General features: G+C 39.2%; 2 protein-coding genes across 3 annotated transcripts in view; one reads left to right on the top strand and one right to left on the bottom strand.

Moving 5' to 3' along the window:
- Positions 1–23,592, top strand: part of LOC5576808 (mucin-17) — a 294,664-nt gene that overhangs the window by 195,972 nt on the left and 75,100 nt on the right. The window lies entirely within an intron of this gene.
- Positions 14,032–18,076, bottom strand: LOC110679647 (mucin-5AC-like). Its single transcript, XM_021855041.1, has one exon. It carries the CDS (start codon positions 17,986–17,988, stop codon positions 14,314–14,316), a length of 3,675 nt encoding a protein of 1,224 aa, XP_021710733.1. The 5' UTR covers positions 17,989–18,076; the 3' UTR covers positions 14,032–14,313.

The raw sequence follows: 23,592 nt of genomic DNA, 5'->3' as shown, positions 1-23,592 counted from the left end.
ATGTAAGTCCGTGACTGGGTTGGAACGACACAAAAAAAGACAACACTCGGAACGACCTTGCCATACTTTTCATCAGTAAGTTGATCGGTAACTCGGTGCCACACTCCATACCGGGGCCTCAAGGCACTACTGTCACTCTCGTTTTTCTACTCATTTACACGCTCTGTGGCAGTGTCCGAAGCGGTAATGAGCTATACCACAAACAGGTTAGAGTTGCATTCAGAGATAGTTGGGTGAATTGACTATGAAAAATCCAATAATTAAAGCTGTTCCCCGATGTAGGACGTACACTTTATCTAGTCCTACGCAGTTTCTTGTAAGATGTTTTCAAAGGTTTCCATGTAGGATCCGCGGAACCGCGAAGTTTTTTAAATGGAATCCTTACTTTTATCTTGCAGAGAGGCAAAGGCAACACGCTGCTCTGGAATATGTCACCAAACTCTGACGATGTTGAGTAGTGTTATCAAGCCTACTCAAAACGACGAAACGAAGAGTAGAAAATGAGGAAGCCAACTTCTTGTTGCTAGTGGTAATATAAATTCGCTGCAGTAGATCTCATGAGAACACACTCTCGCAGTGCTGGACAGGGTTGATATTATCGTACGTCTCATTCCTCCGAAAAATCGGCTTGAGCTATAGTCTTATGATTATCGTTATGACTGATTAATGTACTCTATGCTCTTGGTTTGGATAGTGAAAATCGACCGAGAATATCGTGAGTTTCTGGGGAAGTATGTACAAAAAATGAGAGAGCTCAAGATAAGAAATGTACGATGCATTTCGCGCAACAAAGAGTGAACCGCTCTTTCTTACGTTTGCTTGGTTTGGGTCGCTTTTCATTTGCGAGCCGCTGAGTCACTAAATCGTTCAAAAGATCCAGTTCACTAAAATTAGTGATTCGGGTTCGGACCTAATCACTAAAATAAGCCGTTTCGCTCATCTCTACTACTGATCTTTTTCCTGTGGAATTTCTCTCTAAAAGTATGTGCAGAGATTTATCTGATGAAACCTTTACAAGTTATTATAGAATCTCCTCTAGAAAGCCACGAGTAATATGAAATCCCACTCAGTTTTAGTAACAAAGTTCTACTTCTTGGCTTCATAAGATCAATACTTTATTTTTGAGATTTTGATTCCATTGAAAATCCTGGAAGCGAACTGATGAGAATCCTAGAATATTTCTGATTAGAATTCTCTTAAGATTTTCAGGATCCTTCCACGATTTAATATCATTAGAATCCTCCCAGGGATCTCATCAGTATCCTGCCAAGATTCACCTCAGAATCCTCTCAGGATCATTTCAGGATTTTCATCAGAATTCTGCCAGGATTCTGATCAAAATACTGCCAAGATGCTCATCAAAACCCTCTCAGGATTCTCATCAGAATCCAGTCAGGGTTATCATCAGAAGCCTCCCAGGATTCAAATCAAAGGCCTCTCAGTATTCTTGCTAGAGCCATTATCATTAGAATGGTTTCAGGGTTCTCATCAGAATCTTTCTAGGATTCTTATTAAAATTTTCACAAATTTTCATGAAGAAAAATAATTTTTCCTAGATTTACATCGAAATTCTTCACGATTCTTATCAAATCCTTAAACGATTCTCACCCAAACTTTCCAGCATGTTCATCAGAAACATTGCATGGATCTCATTATAAATTAGGGTATAGTTTAAAGTAATCGCAACAAGATTCCTCCAGGAAGTACATCATAATACTTCTCATCGAAAACATTCCAGTATTTTCACCAGAAATCTTCCACGATTTGCATCGGAAACATTACGGGACTCTTATTAGAAAGCTTTTAGATTTTCATCAGAAACCTTCCAGGAATCTCACCAGAAGCGCCTTAGCCTTCTATTGAGTTTATTTCCAGTATTCCTACAAGAATCTTTCCAGTTCATCAGGAATTGTTAAAAACGAAGCATTAATTTTCCGATGTGCAACTTACCTGATTTCCAGCAAGATTGACCGTAAATGAATTCCTTCATTTTAGTCTGCGATAGTTTTACCGTCGCGAAACAGTGGGATTTCATCCCAAGTAACAATTTAGATTCTAACTGGCTTGATTTATTTTTATGATAGTTTTATCGTATATTTGCATATTCTTCTAGGTTTTATAATGATTTTGACCCAGTAGAAATGATCTTTAACCGTATTAGTTTAAAATACTTCTTCAAGAACACTTCGGATGTATCACATAAGACTTCATTTTCAATAAGAACAAGTGACCTTGGCAACAATTTTATGAAACTCTCATACTTATCTGTAAGAACGCGCTCGAGCGAGAGTAAGAACACTTGGTCGAGAACGTCATAAATTTAACCCCCATCAATCAACGCACTAATATGTATACATTATTGATTGTAGTAAGGTACCGCGGGGCAAGTGGGAACGAAAAAAACGATAGTTCAAACAAATTGTTCAATAAAATGTCAATATTTTTCAAATCCAACAACACAATCACGTTTTGGCAACATATTTGCTGGTGTGTGCATGAAACTAATCGAATAATTTCGAAATTGTGAAAACCTTGGAAGAAAGTTTTAGAATGAGCCAATGGACGCAGTTACCTCGTTAAGCGGGGCAAGTGGGACACATCCAGTTTCAGTAGATATTTGATGTACATAAGGGATCAACCATAAAATACGTTACGTTTGAGGAAGAACCCCTTTATTTAAAAGTATGGGCGCCTTGCATGGATTTTCGATCTGTTATTCACGGCAGTCGTTGTTGATTTCACGGTGCACAATTTACTAATAACGCGAACAATATTGTTAACCAGTTCCAGTGGTCTTTCTCCCCTTGGCCATGACATAGAAGCGGAACTGGACCACTGGACACCTCCTTGCAAGGTGGACTTCTGGATGTGGTTAAATGTCCGATTGCTTTCCCTGCTCAACATCTGGACCTTACTAAAAAGTTATCCACAGCTGGAAATACTTACCTTTAGTCGTTTGGTAGCTTTCAATTTCATGCCGTAACAAAATCTAGCATGAGCGCTTTTCTCCAAAAACGAAAAATGTAAATAAACAAACGTCAAAATGCGTTTCTCTTGAATAAAACGAACGAATCTTATCACGTTCTTCAAGAAGATCAGTTTGTCTTCATCAAGATCGCCTTAAGCCTAAGAACTCTCAAGTGATATTTGTTACGCTTGCCCGAGTTCAGCAAAATTTATCATGGTTCTATGATGGTGTTGAGTAAAACTAGCGCCATGATTGTAATTATCGATGCTTTGGCAAGGGAGCCATGATGGGAGAATCCATGTATGCTAGATTGTTCAACATTTTAGGACACCAAATTGATGAAAATGTTTTTCTGAAAATGCAATATTGTCGAGGCGCATTGTGCGTTTCGGGTGTTTTATGCATGATATTCACGATGTAATAAGCGTGACAACCGAAAATACAGGTAGGTATCGAAAAAAAAAAAAATACGAAAAGTTATCGTCACAGATGTTTTGCATTTTGCTTTATTATTGATTAATTTTATGAACAAGAATTTGTAAATTCGTTAGCCAAACCAACATGATAAACATATTGCGAGTTTAACTTGGCTTGAGAACTACTTGTGGAAGGTTTATTGAAGTGTTGAAGATTGTCATAAGTGCATGATTACAAGTTTTAAGAGATACTTGACAGCTGCTCTCCAACACCGTCTCTAGTATGGGCCACTTTAGTCTTATGAGAGGTTTATCGTTGGGTTAGTGTAGGTTTATAGAATTACTGGTTTTATTTCTAGTTTTATAGAATTGGTGTTAGAGAATACTTCAAGAATAGCATAAAATTAAATTTGCTACTTGGGTATATTTCTCGTGATGAGAATTTTCCAAAGAAGATAATTCTTTCTTAAAAATAATAATTTAAATTCCGAGATAGAACAACGAAGCTACTAATCAAAATCAAAAAGGGCTCCTATATGTCCTAACTTTACCTCCAAAAGTTTAAATTTGCTTGTAAAGTATTATTTGCTGTTTCACATAATGGATGTTTCAATGATAAATTGGTCGACAGAAGAAAACTTTTCAAATTTCCCATTATTTTCTTTGCTAGAATTCCAGCTGAACTCATGGAAGAATTCTAAAAGAAATACTCAAAAACTACCTCAAGGTATTGTTGTGGACTTGCTAATTCAATTCGAGGTACTCCCAGGCGTGATTTATGGAATAATACCTCGAAGGGTTATTGAAGAAACATTTAATAATCTCAGGAAAAAAAAACCTAAGGGAATGCAAAATGAAATCTTCGGTGATATATGTGAGCTTACTATAAAGAAATTCCTGAAAGAATTCTTTAAAATTATCACGAATAATAATATTCTTATATGGTTGACTAGCAAACTGTTGATAAACTGTAGAATAATCTTAAAAATTCTCCAAGGAATGCTTGACAAAGAAATACCTCCTAATCCAAAACGAATCATATGAGTGCTCAAATGATTTTTTACCCTATTTTATAAGTGCTGCAAAAAGTCTTTGAAAAATCAAACAAGTTTGATTCCCGTAGCGATGACAGAATTGAACTGAGCCAACATTTTGTTGTCTTTTTGATTCGCTGTTATTTGAAATTTTGCATTGTTGGAAAATTCTATTGAGGAATTTTACATTCTGTAGAATATGCCTCTATTTACTACTTACATTTTGTCATTTGTAATACTGCTTCAATGCACCAACTGGATTTCTCAACCCAAAGAGATGCATATTGTAGGTACCGAGTATAAAACATTTTTTCATCTAAACCGGCTCCCGCAATTACTCTTCTCCTCTTTTTCTCTACACACTTAGCCGTATACACCCAGTCAGTCAGTGCCCATATTATCGGACAGAAATAATAACAAACTTTCGATTGCTCTATAAAAACCAGACCTAAAGCCCTCTTAGCTGTCGGTCGTGGATGGCCTGAGGCGGGAGGGGAGGTGGCCGGTGCTGCAATCATCAGAAAACCAATGCACTGCAAACACAACCGCAACGGATCTTTCTTGAATGGAAATCGAAAGTGGAAATCTTGCTTGCCAACCGCCCTCCCCCCCTTGAAGGAGAGAGAAAATGAGAGGAAAAGTGGGCTCCTTCCATATGGGTAACTGCACACAACAAGTGCCGTATGCGTAGTTAGGAATACTGTGAAATGGGGTTACTTTAATAGTGTTTTCGAGTTTTTTCAATATTTCTGCTCACGAACACGTCAGAACCATTGGCAAACGAAACGAAGAAAACATCATTTAAATCCTTGACATTTTCTCGAGCCATTTCGTGACATAAAATCACCAATCCATTGATAGATTAACACGACAAAAATCATTATAAGTCTATGAGTATTCGTATCAAAATATATTTCTGAAAATATATCGATTCTTATTTTTTGACATTGAATTCAACACAAAACAATCATTTTTGGAATAAAATTATTTCAAATAACATTCAATGAATTACGTGAAGTATGAAGAGCGTTGCATGCCTCTTTATTTTTTTGTTCTGCTTAACTGATAAACAAAAATCATTCTATTTCATTGAGTAAGTTGTGGGCTTCGCACCATCAAAAGCACTCCATTTTACTGTAACTGGAAACTGACGCACAGGTGAATTACGACGATCGAGCCCAATGTAATTGGTTTTTATAATGCTATCGATTGTTCGATGTAACCCAGCCAATTTCGAGCATTCCGGCATTACGTGTGGGAGCGAGGAAAGGAAAGACAATTGCGGAAAATTTGACTCGTTTCAGTTGTTTCGGTTGTTTGGTTGAGTGGCGACATATGTGTAGAAGTACCGACTCTAGTTGATTGAGGGGAACGCAGGCGTGGGTGATGAGTTTTGTGTTCAGGAATGTGTGAAATTTAGAATGCGATTTCAGTTTTGAAGTTCGGATAATCAACCTGAAGTGTACAATTTGACAGATAACTTTGAATTATTCTAACAATGTATGTTGGAAAATTAAAGTTTTTTTTATTTTACAATCAAGCCTTCACTGTCGAATGCTTTTTCTAAGTATGTCTGAAAGAGCAAGACCAGTAGAATAGCTTGCAGATTTGTTGGAATGGATTGAATTCGTTTCAAGTAAAAGTTGATGAGTGGTCGAATGTCCATGGCGGAATCCGAACTGTTCATTGACAAAATTTGAATTTTCATTGATATAGACCATCATTTTGTTCAAAATGACCTTTTCAAAAAGTTTACTGATGGAGGAAAGCAAACTGATTGGACAATAGCTACTTAGAAGCTTTTGCAGGATTTTTGTCTGGTTTTAAAATTGGTACAACCTTAAGTAGCATTTTTACATTTGTTAGGAAAATATGCCCACTGAAAACATTTGTAAAATATATCAACTTAGAATGTTAAACTACTTTCTGGAAGTTTCTTGATGAGGATGTAGAAAATTCCATCATCGCCAGGAGCTTTCATATTTTTGAATTTTTTTTAATAATAGTTCTCACTTCTTCCAAATCAGTCTCACAGGCATTTTCGAAAACGTTCTCTTGATTGCGAATGTTTTCGAAGTGCTGAGTAACTTGATTTTCAATTGGACTAGTAACTCTTAAATTAAAATTGTGCGCGCTTTTAAACTGCCTTACTTTGCTTGATTTTTAGCTTTTTCGCAATAAGTTTGTAATATTTTGTTTTCCTCTTTCAATGTCGGTATTGGCTTCTGAGGTTTTTTTTTTTCAAAATTTTAGATAATTTCCAAAAGAGCTTAGAGCCAGGGTCCAATTGAGAAATTTTATTTTCAAAATGTTTGTTTCTCAATTGAGAAAAACGTTGATTTCTTACTGCAAATCATGCCATATAATTTTCATAGCAGGATCGCGAGTGCGTTGAAATTGCCTTCTCCTCATGTTTTTTAGACGGATCAAGAGTTCAGGATCATCGTCTATAATCACGGATTCAAATTTTACTTCACATTTTAGAATTCCAATGCTCTTGGCTTCAACAATGGAATTTGTTAAAGTGTCAAGAGCTTTGTCAATATCAAGTTTTGTTTCTAAAGAAATGTTAACAACAAGATTAGAGTCAATATATGTTTCATATATACAGTCGTCTCTCCACATCTCAATATCGAAGGGACCTTCGAGATAGGGAGAGATCGAGACAAAGAACAAATTTTTGATGAATACTAGATTGAAAACATTCCGTTGCCAAGAAAGTAATACACAAGTCACAGTCACATTGAGAATATACATGGACCTCGTAATGTTGTTGAAAAAAAAAATTCTATCAGAATTATTTTCTGATCATTTAACCAATATGTGCGATGAGTTGTACAACATTTCAGCTTCATATCAGCATTGTTGAGTTCTCGATATTTTTGTAAAATTTTGGGGCCTTCCCTTACTGACGAGAAATTCACAATTGGTACTCCATTTACTCAGTGTCTACTTTTGTCGAATGTTACAGATATGCAGTTATGGGCAGTGAAGGGACTTATGAAATCATCGACATAGGGAGAGATATCGAGATGTAGAACATCGAGATATGGAGAGTCAACTGTACTCCAGTCGGCTCGAAAATAATTGAATCGCTTCATGGGATATTTGAAACGTAACAGGGACATGATCGGAATCCAAATCAGCATGAGTAACTAATTGGCTACAAAGATGACTAGAGTCGGTTAAGACCAAATCAATCGTAGATGGATTTCTAGAAGAGGAAAAACATGTAGGGTTATCAGGGTATTGAATTGAGAAATATTCTGAAGAGCACTCATCAAATAAAATTCTGCCGTTGGAATTACTTTGAGGATTATTCCATGATCGATTTTTGGCATTAAAGTCAACAATGACAATTTTTTTTTACTTATTGCGGGTCAATTTTCGCATGTCAGTTTGGAGCAAATTGACTTGCTGTCCAGAGCATTGAAAAGGCAAATAGGCAGCTATGAAAGTATATTTACCAAGTTGTGTTTCAACAGAAACACCTAAAGTTTCAAAAACTGTAGTTTCAAATGACGAAAACAGTTGATGTTTTATACGCCTATGAATGATGATTGCAACTCCCCCGCGTGTCCCATCAAGTCGATCATTACGATAAGCAAAAAAGTTAGGATGTCTTTTTAGTTTAGATCCAGGTTTCAAATACGTTTCAGTAATAACTGCTGTATGCACGTTATTAGCTGCAAGAAAATTAAACAGCTCGTCCTCTTTACCATTCAGAGAACGAGCATTCCAATAAAATATTTAAATTTTTATTTGGATCCATTTAAAAAACGTAATCCAATAACAATTTGATTAGTTAATTTCACACCAACTTGGACTGCTTCAGTCATAGTGGTGGCTTTGAACATTGCATCAATCATCAGATTCAATTGTTCAGAAAATTAAAATCAGAGGCAGACATATCACTTGAAGTGGGTACATTTGATGATTTTCAGTCAGAATTTTCGGTAGGCGGAGTAGGAGTTACCTGTGACGGCAGGTTTTTTTTCCATTAGATTTGAAACAAGTAGAATTGGTACTAATAGTACGAATAGGGGAGGAGTTAAAATTACCTGCTACGATATCGACGAAGGATTTACCGTGGGTAGATACATTCGAAATTGAAAGATTCGAACGGCTATCCGACGGATTAAAATTAGATTATGAATGAGCATGATTATGATCTTCCTGATGGGTATGATTTCTAATCAAGAGATCGTTAACTGAAAAATGAGTATTGTTCGATACTCTACCAAGGAAATTCCGGAAACGACCGTTATCGTAACGGCACGAGCCTCAACGACTCTCCTGCGTGAAGGGCAATCCCAAAAATTTGACTTATGATTGGCCCCACAATTCGAGCATTTAAACTTGGTGGTATCTTCCTTCACTGGACAGACGTCCTTAGTGTGAGAAGAACCTCCGCAAATCATGCATTTAGCATCCATGCGACAAGTTTTCGTACCATGACCCGACTTTTGGCTCCGACGGCACTGAGTGGGGTTCTGGTAATTTCCTCCAGGTTTCTGGAAATGTTCCCATGTCACACGGACATCGAACATTAGTCTTGCTTTTTTTAATCTTTTATATTATTTTGATTACTCTTGTTAAAGTAAGCTAAATAATATTCTTGAGAAAGCCTTTTCCGAAGAATGCCAGATTGGGTTCCATTTTTTCATAATGATTACTTGGGCTGGAGAAAATCCAAGCAAATTATTTATTCCATTTTTGATCTCTTCAGGTGACTTATAGTCACTAGAGATACATTTCAAGACGGCTTTGAATAAACGTTCAGTTTTGTCTCGTAAGTAAAAATTTCTGGCTTCTTTTCATCAAGATGTTTAAGAAGAAGTTCGCGATCTTTAAAAGTTTCCAAAAAGGGATTTGGAGGGAAACCTTGGTTTCCTTAACGGAGTTCAAGATCTTCTGCCTAAATCCTCCAAATTTGAAACAACTGATCATGTTAGGCGGCACACTTTGTTTCCTCACTTGAATCTATGAGTTGGTGCTATAGGCACGGGTTCCGAAACAAGGATCAAATAGGGATTAATTAGTATAAAGTAGCATTGATAAGAAGGGCCTTCCTTAGCCGAGTGTTTAGAGTCCGCTGTTACAAAGCAAAAGCATACTGAAGGTGTCTGGGTTCGATTCCCTTTTCGCAATGAAAAATTATTTGATTTCCCTGGACATAGAAATATCATCGTACCTGCCACACGATATACAAATGCAAAAATGGCAACTTTGGCAAAGAAAGCTCTCAGTTTATAACTATGGAAGTGCTCATTGAACATTAAGCTGAGAAGCAGGCTCTGTCCCAATGAGGACGTTAATGCCAAGAAAAAGAAGCATTGATAAGTATTGATTTGTAGCACTTCATTGAGAACTTAGATATAGTAGAAAGCGTCCCTTGATTACAGCTAATTGTTTTTAAACTTGGTGCTGTAAGATAAAGCTATAATTATACAAAGCAAACAATAGAGACGATATAAAAATAGTGAGCTATAAATCAGAATGGGGCTCTTAGAATAGGTTCTTCACGTGTATTATTCTGAATTATAAACCCACCATCCAAACACTATCCACTAATTTGATTACTCACTCTTGGCTGTCGGTCGACATTCAACGTAAGCGTCACAAAATCCCCATACCAATCGCATCATAAGAAAAAACCATCAACCGAAGCTGTTGCTGCTGCTTCTCGCTAACCTTGATTGATCCTATTCATAGCCAGCAGGCCCGCGTCATCAGCTAGCATAATTCGCACAATAAAGATAGAAAAATGGCTATTTTCGCATGAAGTCAGCAAACTCTGCCCACCATTATCGAGCAGATGACGGATGCTTCACCAGTGCCACATCACAGCCTCTCTGCCGGAACGCTACTCTTTCTACCTACTAGCTATTACCACACCGCGTTCGCCGAGATGGCTGTGGCTGATGCTCCTCAAGCAGCTTCCGACGAGGCACAGTTGATGCATTTCATACAATAGTTGGCCAAAAGTACAAAGCTTGCTCAAATCGTTTCAAAAACCCTAATTTTTTGATAAAACACACAAAGAAAGAAAAAAAAAACATTTAAATTTCAGCGTAAAATCATGCACATGAAGGGAATGCCAGATATGTCGCATATCACGTCACATCGTGTAAAATTACAATAACATCATGTAAGTTTCCACTATACATCGTGTAATCTAGCATGAACTCTAACCGATTACGCGACAATCGGCATAAATTAACATGATGTTGATGTAATTTTACATGATGTGTCATGTAAATTTGCGACGAATCTGGCCTTCCCTTTATGTGCATGATTTTACGCTGAAATTTACATGGATTTATTTCTCTGTGCAGGTTTTGAAGGTATTTTGATTGACCCACCAACAAATTTGAAATTTTAGTTTTGGCAGTTTAAGTAATATTTCGTCCTTTTAGTTTATACATCAATATCCACATTAAATTTTACTAAAACGAAATAATATGCACACCTTGAAATCGTGCACGATCTTTTGATGTTTGTTGACTTTGTTTGGAATCTTATAATGACAAAAAAAGTTGTTGAATTCTAGTCCGGTGATTTGATGGCCCGATTTGCTATGTAACAAAACTGTTCACCTATCTTGGAGCAAAAATGTGCAAGTAAAGTCATAGCACATCGAATACCATACAATATTTGTAACATTTGAGGGGTAGGTGTTTATTGTAGAGTGTTTACTAAGAAACTCACATTTTTTTTTAATTTCAAAGTTTTTGGCGGAGTTTCATATTATACACACTAGTAGCTATTTTCAAACAGCAAACTCAATAAACATGATCGGAAGCATCTTCAAAACAAAGTATAGGATGTAATATTTCGAATGAGATTAGTTGAGTGATGTGACAAATCGAAACGTACACCAATGAATTTAAAACATTGAGAGGTTACTATTCAATACTGAACAAAGCAAGTCAAAATATAAGTGAATGTGCAATCTTCATTTTTCTACTTCTGGCCATCTTTAGGCCACTGTGCGACGATGGGCGACGTGACTGATGAAGTCTGCACTGCGATGGATGGATGGACGTGGTGGTATTTGGCCGGACGAGGGCTCACGTCAGAAAAGTGCATATAAATGATGCGTTCCGACAGCACTTTAGCGGATATGGCGGGAGCAGAGAGTAAAGATGGTGCATAGAAGTACGCCGCCGGCTTTTGTTGTCGTCGTTGTTGTTGTTGGATGCGAAATGGGTAATAAATCAAGTGCAATACTCGGGTTGTCTAGCTGCGCAGATTGAAAGGAAGCGAATGTAGACTTTGCAGTACCGCATATTGTTGGCTTCCAGGATGATGGTCAATATTGATGTCCGCTTCGAACGCATCACACAGGTTGGAGGTGGTGCCGGAACAAATTTCTCTATCGCGGGCAATGATGGGCAATGATGGAAATTCTATCATTAACAGAGACTGTGTGATTGAGAATTTGACAGAAAATCGTGATTTTGCTTAAATTTATATCCAAAAACTGGTAGACATGAAAGGAAATAACCGTCAACAATTTTAAGGTAATCGTTTGAAGGATCAAGTAAAATAAAGTTTTTTTAATACAGTATTGCACAATATAAGGTACCGCGGGGCAAGTGGGAACGAAAAAAACGATAGTTCAAACAAATTGTTCAATAAAATTTTCAAATGTCAATATTTTTCCAATCCAACAACACAATCACATTTTGGCAACATATTTGCTGGTGTGTGCATTAAACTGATCGAATAATTTCAAAATTGTGAAAACATAGGAAGAAAGTTTTAAAATCAGCCAGTGGACGCAGTTACCTCGCTAAACGGGGCAAGTGGGACACATCCAGTTTCATGCGTCAATCCACATCAGTAAGTCAACCATTACAATAATAGGATTGATAAATCATAAATTTTTAATTTTAGGTACACATTTGATGTACGTAAGGGATCAACCATAAAATACGTAACGTTTCAGGAAGAAAACCTTTATTTAATAGTATGTAACCTCACATTTAATATTTACTGAAAATTCGTCAATAAAAGCGTAAAGAGGAATTAAACATGTTCAAAATATATTATTTATAAGTTGTTAATTGAAATGTAGCACATAAACAATCAATAATTGACGAAATTATAAATATGTTTTGTTATTATTTATATGCATGGCAGATAATCACTTAATGGGGTGGAATAGTTTTCCATCACTACTTAATTTGGTAGAAATAACAAATAAAGTTCAAATGAAATAGAAATGTAATCGTTCTCATGATGCATTTCAAATTTCATCTTTGTGTTTGTTCAATTTTGAAGTCGTATTTCATAAATAAAAAAAAATAACAAAAATAAGAATAATTTCACTTTTTATCTCCCTCTTATGCAATTACGTAATTTGAGATTGATCTTTTTTGATAAAAATCATTTGTTTGAATGTTTTAGTGCTTCTCTCTAAAAAAATGTATGAAACGTATACGAAAACTTTTGATTCTGGTTTTTGTTTTGATAGGTCCCACTTACCCCGGGTACAAAGATATTTTGGGGTAAGACAGACCATTGAAAATTTCATATGAAATGAAAACAAAATATTGGTTTATCGTTGGCAGCTTGTAATAATACTTAAAATTGTAGGTTACTGATGGAAATTCGATTTATAACACATTTATTTTTTGCGAGTCGATGCAAGACGTGAAACGTGTCACAATGTATCATGCAAGTTGAAAATGGCGCTGAACTGACAACTGTTACATGAGCCACATGGTAATAAAAATAACAATATGTTTAGCACTAAGTATATTCGTTGTCATTGTATCTTCAACTTTCTAGAAGAATACCCCCATGAAAAACTTCCCACTTGCCCCGGGGTACCTTACTTGTCTTCAAATTAGAAACGGAAAATCATATTGATATGTTTGTCAGATTTTAATTTTGCTCAGTATTTCTGCGGCTGTAACAGCTGATGCGAAATTCAATTTCAATATTCAAAGCATTCAGATAAGTTCGAATATCCGCTGTAACGAAACGTATTTCGTTCGAGGCGACGGGAATGGGCGCTTGCGACGAAGTAGTTCGCACCCTTACTAATTAACTTTAATTGTAAAATTTCATCATCATTTTCATCCACACTCCTTCCGTGATCAAACAACTGACCTTTATTTCGATCCACTCCTTTTATGATGTTGCTCTAATCAGCTTTAAACTAATCACATGCGTGGTACAACAAAACCAGTTTATATCTCAACTGTGCCCAAATAAGTTCTGAAGTCGGTACAACAATTTCTACTTTTTGCGGTAGCTATAAATTGGAGAGTTCCCATCCATCAACTCGGTGATGGATTGCAAACAATAACGTGTCAGATCCGTCCCCGTCAATCCCTGTCTGATGGATGAATTGAACAGCCACTTTAGCAGAGGTGCGCAGCCACAGCACTTCCTCAATGAACCCAAATTGGAGCGAACCTCACCGCGAATAAGCGCTCTAATTGTCGCACGGAATGCGATTGGCAGAACAATGGAATGTGCGGCTAGATGTTGCTATTAGATCAAGATCACATAATGAGATGTTATTCCCACCTTTTTATAGCAACACGCGTCGAACAGGAGTGGCCACTTCACGACCATTGTTCAACGGAATAGGTTGCAGCTGAAAGGATTAAGGCTAGCCTTGAAGGGTCCAATTTAGGCAGGAACACCAATTCCGCACATCCATTAGAAATGCGGTATTTACATTTGACGCATGCACGATTTGACAAAAATGCTAATCAAATCGTGTTCGCAAACACAACAAGCTATTCGGAACAAGTTCATTACCACCTCGAGGAATGTGTTCTGTTTTTTTTCAGCTGCGTTTCGTTTTGCAGCGCTTCGTTGCGCAATATGGATTGTGATACAACGGACAACACGGAAAACGGCACGGGCACTTTCATAACAATGTATAATTATTATCTAAGGGGAAACAAATCTGATGGGCGTACTTTTTCCGCCGTATCGTGGGCCCCAGTTTGACGTTACTCTTCAGACGGTTCTTCGGCACGCTGAGCCATCCCGAGTTATCGACTTGGTTGAGATCACCGTCTAGCCCCAGTCGGGCCAGGTTTCTCCGTCGCGGTAGAACAACACTGCCCATGGTGTAACCTTCCGGTCGCATGCCTGCCGCGGCGGTTCGTTCCGTTCGGAACGGATAGCCGTCGACTTTGTTCAGCAGCCGGTTCAGGATTCGGAAGCAAGAGGGACAGGACAGCTTCTTCGGCGGGGTATTGTGGGGACAACCAGGTTCTGCCGTAGTTGTCGTGGGTGGTGCCGTCGTAGTTGTCATAGGTGGTACAGTTGTGGTGGTTGGGGGCAGAGTAGTTGTCGTGGGAACTTCAGTGGTTGTGGTTACTGCTTCTGTTGTTGTGGTGGGTGCTTCAGTAGTGGTCGTAGGTGCCTCTGTAGTAGTTGTGGTAGGTGGTTCAGTGGTAGTCGTGGTAGGCTCTCCTGTAGTGGTTGTGGGAGCTTCAGTTGTAGTTGTGCAAGGAATTGCCGTAGTGGCTTCAGTTGTCGTCGTTGTGGCCTCTGTAGTTGATGTAGTGGCCTCAGTCGTCGTTGTGGTAGCCTCAGTTGTAGTTGTCGAAGGCGCTTCTGTAGTTGTAGTAATGTCCTCAGTTGTCGTTGTAATTTCCTCGGTTGTAGTCGTAGTTGGTGCTTCTGTAGTTGTAGTTGTTGGTGCTTCAATTGTCGTCGTTGTTGCCTCAGTGGTTGTAGTGGTAGGTGCTTCAGTGGTTGTCGTGGTCGTAGTTTCCTCGGTTGTAGTTGTAGTTGGCACTTCTGTAGTTGTAGTTGTGGTAGGCGCTTCAGTTGTAGTCGTTGTTGCATCAGTGGTTGTAGTGGTAGGAGCTTCAGTGGTTGTCGTGGTGACCTCTGTCGTGGTCGTAGGTTCTTCGGTTGTAGTTGTAGTTGGCGCTGCTGTAGTTGTAGTTGTTGTAGGCGCTTCTGTAGTTGTAGTAATGTCCTCAGTTGTAGTTGTAGTTTCCTCGGTTGTAGTCGTAGTTGGCGCTTCTGTAGTTGTAGTTGTTGGTGCTTCAGTTGTCGTCGTTGTTGCCTCAGTGGTTGTCGTGGTGGCCTCTGTCGTGGTCGTAGTTTCCTCGGTTGTGGTTGTAGTTGGCGCTTCTGTAGTTGTAGTTGTTGGAGCTTCAGTTGTAGTCGTTGTTGCTTCAGTGGTTGTCGTTGTTGCTTCAGTGGTCGTAGTGGTAGGTGGTTCAGTAGTTGTCGTTGTTACCTCCGTTGTAGTTGTAGTAGCCTCTGTCGTGGTCGTAGTTTCCACGGTTGTAGTTGGCGCTTCTGTAGTTGTAGTTGTTGTAGGCGCTTCAGTTGTAGTCGTTGTTACCTCAGTGGTCGTAGTGGTAGGTGGTTCAGTAGTTGTCGTGGTGACCTCCGTTGTAGTTGTAGTGGCCTCAGTCGTGGTAGTAGTTTCTTCGGTTGTAGTTGTAGTTGGCGCTTCTGTTGTTGTAGTTGTTGGTGCTTCAGTTGTAGTCGTTGTTGCCTCAGTGGTTGTGGTGGTAGGTGCTTCAGTGGTTGTCGTTGTGGCTTCTGTCGTGGTTGTAGTTACCTCTGTTGTAGTTGTAGTTGGCGCTTCTGTAGTTGTAGTTGTTGTAGGCGCTTCTGTTGTCGTCGTTGTTGCTTCCGTAGTCGTAGTGGTAGGAGCTTCAGTGGTTGTCGTTGTTGCCTCCGTTGTAGTTGTAGTAGCCTCTGTCGTGGTCGTAGTTTCCTCGGTTGTAGTTGTAGTTGGTGCTTCTGTAGTTGTAGTTGTTGGTGCTTCAGTTGTGGTCGTTGTTGCCTCAGTGGTTGTAGTGGTAGGAGCTTCAGTGGTTGTCGTTGTCGCCTCCGTTGTGGTTGTAGTGGCCTCTGTCGTGGTTGTAGTTTCCTCGGTTGTAGTTGTAGTTGGCGCTTCTGTAGTTGTAGTTGTTGTAGGCGCTTCAGTTGTCGTAGTTGTTGCCTCGGTAGTCGTAGTGGTAGGTGCTTCAGTGGTTGTCGTGGTGGCCTCCGTCGTGGTCGTAGTTTCCTCTGTTGTAGTTGTAGTTGGAGCTTCTGTAGTTGTAGTTGTGGTAGGTGCTTCAGTTGTAGTTGTAGTTGCTTCCGTAGTCGTAGTGGTAGGTGCCTCAGTGGTCGTAGTGGTAGGTGGATCAGTAGTTGTCGTAGGTAATTCTGTAGTGGTTGTTGTAGCCTCAGTAGTCGTCGTAGTTGCCTCAGTTGTAGTTGTAGTAGCCTCTGTCGTGGTTGTAGTATCCACAGTTGTAGTTGTAGTTGGTGCTTCTGTTGTTGTAGTAGTGTCTGCTGTAGTCGTAGTTGTCTCCTCAGTAGTGGTAGTGGTAGGTGCTTCAGTGGTTGTCGTTAGCAATTCTGTGGTAGTCGTTGGAGCCTCTGTTGTTGTCGTTGTTGCTTCAGTAGTTGTTGTAGTAACCACCGTAGTTGTCGTAGGTGGTACTGTGGTAGTTCTACATGGACATTCTGGAGTTGAATCGCAGCATTCTTCCGAGCAGTCTTCGTCCCATTCGCATGATTCTGGTGTGGTTGTAGTTGGAGCCATTGTCGTTGTTGTTATAGTTGGCGCCGTTGTCGTCGTTGTTGTGGTTGGCGCCGCTGTCGTTGTTGTAGTTGGCGCTGTAGTAGTTGTTGTAGGTGCCACTGTCGTTGTCGTTGGCACGCGTACAGTTGTGGTTCTGTGCCCTCGTATTTTTCCAAATAAAATTGCAAACGCATCGTCACCCAATTCAAGCCCTCTGTCTACTCTTTTCCCTTCCGATTCCCATTCGTGTTTCGAATGCTTGTAATTGTCCATATCGTACAGCAATTTTGCTATTTCTAGATCATCTGGATCTTCGGATGACTTCGGTACATCTGTTTTCAAACTTTTTGTTCTGTCACTCGTTGATTTCTTCCCTGAACTCTTTTCAGCATGGGTCATGGCTATGGCGTATTCAGGCACCTTCACTTTATTTCGGCTTCGTTGCTTCTCATCACTTTTCACAAAACCACTGATATACTTGTCAAAATGGTCCTCATTCTGTATCAAGAACTGTATCAACCGTCTTCGATCTTCTTCATCTTTCAAAGAGTCTTTCACAATTTTCTGAAGCACATTTTTTGAATATTCACCAGAGTCCTTAGAATACTTGTCCAAAAATGTATCCAGCTTGTCTTTTAAATCGTCTTTACGACCACGGCTCTTCTTCTCTTCTTTGTTCTCTACCACTGGTTCCATTAGCTTGTCCAAATGTCCAGTGAGCTCCATATCCTTCAAAACCTGCTCCGCACTATCAAACTTCACGGGGGTCTTCTTCTTTTTCTTCTTCTTCGACCGATCACTGTCCCGTTTTCCATCATCCGCTTCCTTTTTCGGTTTTGGTTTCACCTGGGTCTCTCCTTGGGCTTGTCTGAACTTCGCCATCAATTCATTCCACGCCGCATCCTTACTGGGACCGGCAGCGTCGTACCGAATGGACCGTTTGCCAAGCTTTGAATCTACACTATCCGAAGCAATGCTGTTCAGTTCCGATCCTGTGATTGCTTCGCACGATAACCAGCAACACAAAAGCAACGAAGTCACGCGGATGATCATTTTACTCCGATCTCTACGGGAGAAGGTTACGACGCGTAAACTCGTAAAAACGTTCTGGCGAAAGCTTTTATATGGGGGCTCCCTTCGTTTTTAGCACTTTTCGGCAGGCCGATACGTGACAGAACTCTAAATGCATACATGTAATAACTTCGTTCGACAAGCATGGTTCATATCTAGTGTCTAACATCTCGGTGCGTGCCAAAAGTGTCAGCAACTGTTGGTGGGGTAAGAGATGCCATTTCTTCTGACGTAATGATTGTAACAAAATGGTAAGGTAGCGTCAAAACACGCGCTCCGACATTAATTGAAGTTGAAAGTTTCGGGAGACAACAAGAAGAAATTGTGGAAGAAATCGTATTGAGTCTGTTGGAAATTAGGAACTACTCTCGCAAACATGTGCAAAAGACAACTTTACGAACTTTTGCTTTCTGGCATTACACCTAAACAGCGGCAAATACTGATCCATCTCTGCGAGCATTGTCAGAGTTTTGATCTGTTGGCCTTTCACTTTGCACAGATATTATTTTTCGGAAGACCCAAAACATCCATCAAACTAATCGAGCAAGTTAAGCGCTCAGAAACGAACTCCGCAGTCATGCAACTCGATTGGTCCTTCCGTGGAAATCATCCTCGGCATTGCAGCACACCGTGAAGAGTGGTTTCACACACCCAGAGCTTATGGTTTTTTTCTCTGCTCTAATTATTCGCTTCGATACTTATTGGACTGCTGGCAGTCAGTGGGTGGTGTATGCAAACCGAAGCTCGACAACACGAAAACATTGCTGTTACTTCCATGTTCAAGCGCGCGCGGAGTAAATCGAAGGCCGGCTTGTATGGCTGATTGATTACTGCATGCACCGAATGAACAGCCATCGATCGTCATGATGCGAGAGGGGGTGGGTGTTGTTGCACTTATTCAAGGTAGATTACCATTTTTATGCTTGAAGTTTCATTCAGTATTGGGTAAAATCACCGGTTTTGGTCAGCCTAAGAGAAAATGTCAATAAAAATTAAATGGGAAGCCGTATTTACACTACAAATATGTCAAATGCAAGCTTTCAATCCATGTTATGTGTGTAAAATATCAAAACTGAGCTAAAACCATTTTTTCGCTTTGAAAATCCCGTTGGTCAATATAATTTAATTTTTTTAACTTCGGTTCCTAAATTGGCCAATCGCATTGATTTCTCATGAGAGTGGAGAAATTATTAGTGCCCTGGCCAAATTAGGTGTATGGGAGTTAAAATTTTAAGGAAAATCAATTGAATTTCTTATGTTTCGAATCAATTTGACCGAGTAAATGAAGGTTGCTGTATCATATGAATGTGATCTACTGAACACAAAAGGTGTCATGCTGATTGGCTATGTAAAACTGTTTATAATCCATGGCTACAACTGGGGTATGGCCAAAACTGGTGATTCTACCCTATTGATAAATAGGTGCAACTGAGGTGTTTCGTAAAGCTTGACAATCTGGCGGAATTGTTCAAAAAATCAAAATGAATTCATTCTAGACTATTAACAACGGTGCACACTGGTAGAATTCCTTTTAAAATTGTTCTTCAGAGAGATCTGTAAAAATGCTAGAAAAGGATGACAGGAATATAGGCTAAGACCACGTTTCTCAACAGGGGGTTCTCAGACCTCCGACCATCTGAAAAGTTCGCTGAAATAAGCCAGTGAGCCAGTTTTCTGTACGTCTATACGTGGTCCAAGAGATTGTTCTGAGTGAACGATAAAGATAAATTCCTCACAGATCACGTAATGTCATTCTTGGCCCAATTTCTGGAGAAAATCTCGCGTAGAAACGCATGGAATTGCGGTTGAGATTTTCACTTGACTTTAATTATCCTCCAAACAATCACAACTACTTCTCACGATGATTATAGGATATTTCAGCAATTACAGTCGAAGCTTGTTATAACGCCAACTTATATAGTGACAAACGCTTTCTATAGCGACATTTTTCGGTCCCTTAAAATTGTATTGATGTTAGAACTATTCTTTGTAACGTCATTTCTCTGTTACGACGGTCCCTTGCGATGTCGTTATGACAAGCTACAACTGGATTTGAAATAGGTATCTAACTAATTATCATTCTACAGGTTCCAACTGTTGTAAGGACGTGGCCAGATGAGCTTAGTTTTGGAGGATACCTCAATATTGTCTTAACGCTAGTGTGTGTGTGTGTGTGTGTGTGTGTGTGTGTGATACAATCCACCTCCCACTGGCCGGCAGTGCTTTTATGGAAGAAAATTGTATGCATGTATTTAATGATACCCTTCGATATCTTTATATCTGCAGACAATTTTAGCCCAGGAGATGAAAGGTGATAGCTCTACTGAAATTCCAACGACCCATTTCAAGAATGGCAGTAAATACACACACATTCTGAGGTCATTTTTATTTACAGTAAGCCCCGCATAAAAACATCCAGATATCAAATGGATATATGCAATGTTTTTACACTTCCCGAATCGAAAATTATATTTTCGACCCTGGCACGTATTTAGTTTGAATTGGTAATAAGTGAGTAAAGTAAACAATAATAAAGAACGATTTTACCAGGATGTGAAGCAGTTTTTCTCCGTCGCCGCACTGGGGTTTCCGTAAAATACTATACACTTTTTCACTGCACTCCACGCATAACACGTTCGATCCTGACCGCATCACCCGCCCCGCAGGAGCAAGCGTCGCAGTCAAAGGATCACACACTACTGCAAAACAGGGGAAAAAATTCTCCGGCAACGAAAATACGCGCGAATCGGTCAGAAAAATCAATCGGACGACGCAAAACCGAACTGTCCTGCTTGGGCTTCACAAAGCACTACCCAGCAAGACGCTCCAAAACAGGGGAAACAAAATTCTCCGGCAACGAAAATACGCGCGAATCCGTCAGAAAAATCAATCGGACGACGCAAAACCGAACTGTCCTGCTTGGGCTTCACGAAGCACTACCCAGCAAGACGCTCCAAAACAGGAGAAAAAAAAATTCTCCGGCAACGAAAATACGCGCGAATCCGTCAGAAAAATCAATCGGACGACGCAAAACCGAACTGTCCTGCTTGGGCCTCACGAAGCACTACCCAGCAAGGCGCTCCAAAACAGGGAAAACAAAAATCCAGCAACGAAAATACGCGCGAATCCGTCAGAAAAATCAATCGGACGACGCAAAACCGAACTGTCCTGCCTGGGCTTCACGAAGCACTACCCAGCAAGGCGCTCCAAAACAGGGAAAACAAAAATCCAGCAACGAAAATACGCGCGAATCCGTCAGAAAAATCAATCAGACGACGCAAAACCGAACTGTCCTGCTTGGGCTTCACAAAGCACTCTCAATATTGTCTTAACGCTAGGGATTAAAATCAATTTCCTGCCTCAGAATGGGAGGTGATCCCCAAATTTCACCATCAAATTAGAATTCTAAAGATCTGGTTGTTATTCAAGATCTTCTACCAACAAAAAAAAACGTCTATAAACTCTGCCTCAGGAATTGTAAAATTTCATAAAAATTGCATATAATCCACAAGGAAATTTATAAGAATTTTGCATGGACGCATCAAAGATTACCAGAAATTTTGTACAGGAGTTTCTATTAAAATTTATTTTACTAATAACACCATTATAGCGAAAAGTAATGCCAGAAAATTATCAAAAAGTGTGACCCCTGGAAATTTACCTGGAATGGTCAAAATCGGATTTAGTAGCAGTTTTTTGGACATATCTTTTAAAAGCCAGCAATGAACGGAATGAAAAAAATTATATTTTCTTGAAAACCTGATTCAGCGGACTCAATCTTCTTTCAGAGAGTTTTTACTATCTCCTACCGGGACATGGTTAGACATGTTCGAACAAAATTCTTCAGAAGGTCCGAATTGGACCAACCCTGTTACAAACAGCAGAATCATTACTACTCCCAAAGTATGAAATATATTAAAGGACGATTCAAGTGATTTGAAATTGACTGGCTTTTCATGGTGATTTGATGATTTCAGCTTAAAATTTCTTCCAAATCGCCATACAAAAACCGAGTTTTCGGAATATGAGTCTTTTCGGAACTTGAGGCAAAGCGGTATTTGAATTCATAGTTAGCTCAAGTAAAATATGAATTTCGCTTAAAAAACGTAAGTGGAATCCGAATCTGTTTGTCAATTAAGTACAGTCGGCTCATCCTTCGATTTTGAGAGGACTATTTGGTTAAGGCAGTATCGAGATAAAGAACATATTTTTTCTATTTTTTGTTAATTATTTTATTTCACAATACATTGAAAATGGTAATTTTTATGTAAAAAATAGTAAAAATTCAACTCATTTCAATTTTTAATAAAATATAGAGTTAAAGAGGTTAACTTGTATCGAATGCTGAAATAGATGGCCTAGAATTAGAAAACTTCGGTTTAGAGAGGTATCGACTTAAAGGGACCAAAGAATGTTGTATTAAAGGAATACACATGGAATATACACCATCGATCTAGAGGAAAAATCGAGTTACAGTATATGGATGTTGTTGCACTTGTTGTGGCCAATAACAAGCCACCGGGGTGCATCATACCGCACCACACCGGTGGACGAACATGCCTCATGTTGAGGCCACAAACACACAATAAATCAGTCATACTGGTAACACTTCACTCACCTGGAAAGCATACCATTCAATATTATTCATCCCTAAAACAAATAGAGATAGCATTATTATTCAAATAACTTTCTACTTACCATCGAGATCATTCCAGATTCAAACATTGAATTTGCATTGTTGTTGTTTATCTATCTTGCATTGTGTCATTGTCGGACAGTTCGAGAATATTCAATCCGTCAATTGTATCACAGTTTAGACACAGCACATGTTTGTAATACAACAATGCACATCGAGAATATTCTATGCAAGTACAATAGGGTAGTTAGAAATAAACTGTGAGCTAGAACGTATCTCTCTGATATTAATTATTCCCTACCGGATCGTATCCGCGGGAACAGCACTTGTGGACGTTTTTTGAATCTTATTGCCAAATTGGCTCCATCCCACTACCCCGCCATTACCCTGAACGCCACTACCCCGAACGCCACTACCCCGAATGGGTCACTATCCCGAAAGCCATTACCCCGAATGGGTCATTACCCCGAACGCCACTACCCCGAATGAGCCATTACCCCGAATAGTATGAGATACAGTGCAGTATCTTGTTTTGCGAGCAAAAATGTGTCTCTAATGAAAACTGGTGATTAATGGCACGTTAAATTCGTCGGTAAAATGTTCATCATATATTTTCCCTTCTTTTATATGTCAGCTATTCTTTTGAAATATCTTGTTGGCAACTATCTGCTTCTCATTCTTTCTGAGACAATGCCTGTTTATCAGCTCAGTGGACACTTTCGCAGTTCAAGGGTTCATTCATAAATTTCATAACGTTAAACATTACCTTTTTTGGCACCTTTCCACCCGCTCGAATTATTTTTTGTATGAAAATTCGACATATTGTGTATGGGCTGTAACATTTTGAGGACAGTCACCCACAACATTTTTTGCCTCTTTCAGCGATACGACACTTGTGAATGGACCTTTAATAAAATAAACCTTTTATTGACTGAGAGTTCTCCTTGTCC

Source organism: Aedes aegypti, chromosome 3, assembly GCF_002204515.2.
Source record: "Aedes aegypti strain LVP_AGWG chromosome 3, AaegL5.0 Primary Assembly, whole genome shotgun sequence".
Lineage (NCBI taxonomy): Eukaryota > Metazoa > Arthropoda > Insecta > Diptera > Culicidae > Aedes > Aedes aegypti.
The sequence above is the reverse complement of the archived record's forward strand: the minus strand, read 5'-3'. Positions and strand labels throughout refer to the sequence as shown.

Bases quoted from the DNA above. Each gene is read 5' to 3' on its own strand.
- LOC110679647 (XM_021855041.1), bottom strand. From the start codon at position 17,988: ATGATCATCCGCGTGACTTCGTTGCTTTTGTGTTGCTGGTTATCGTGC.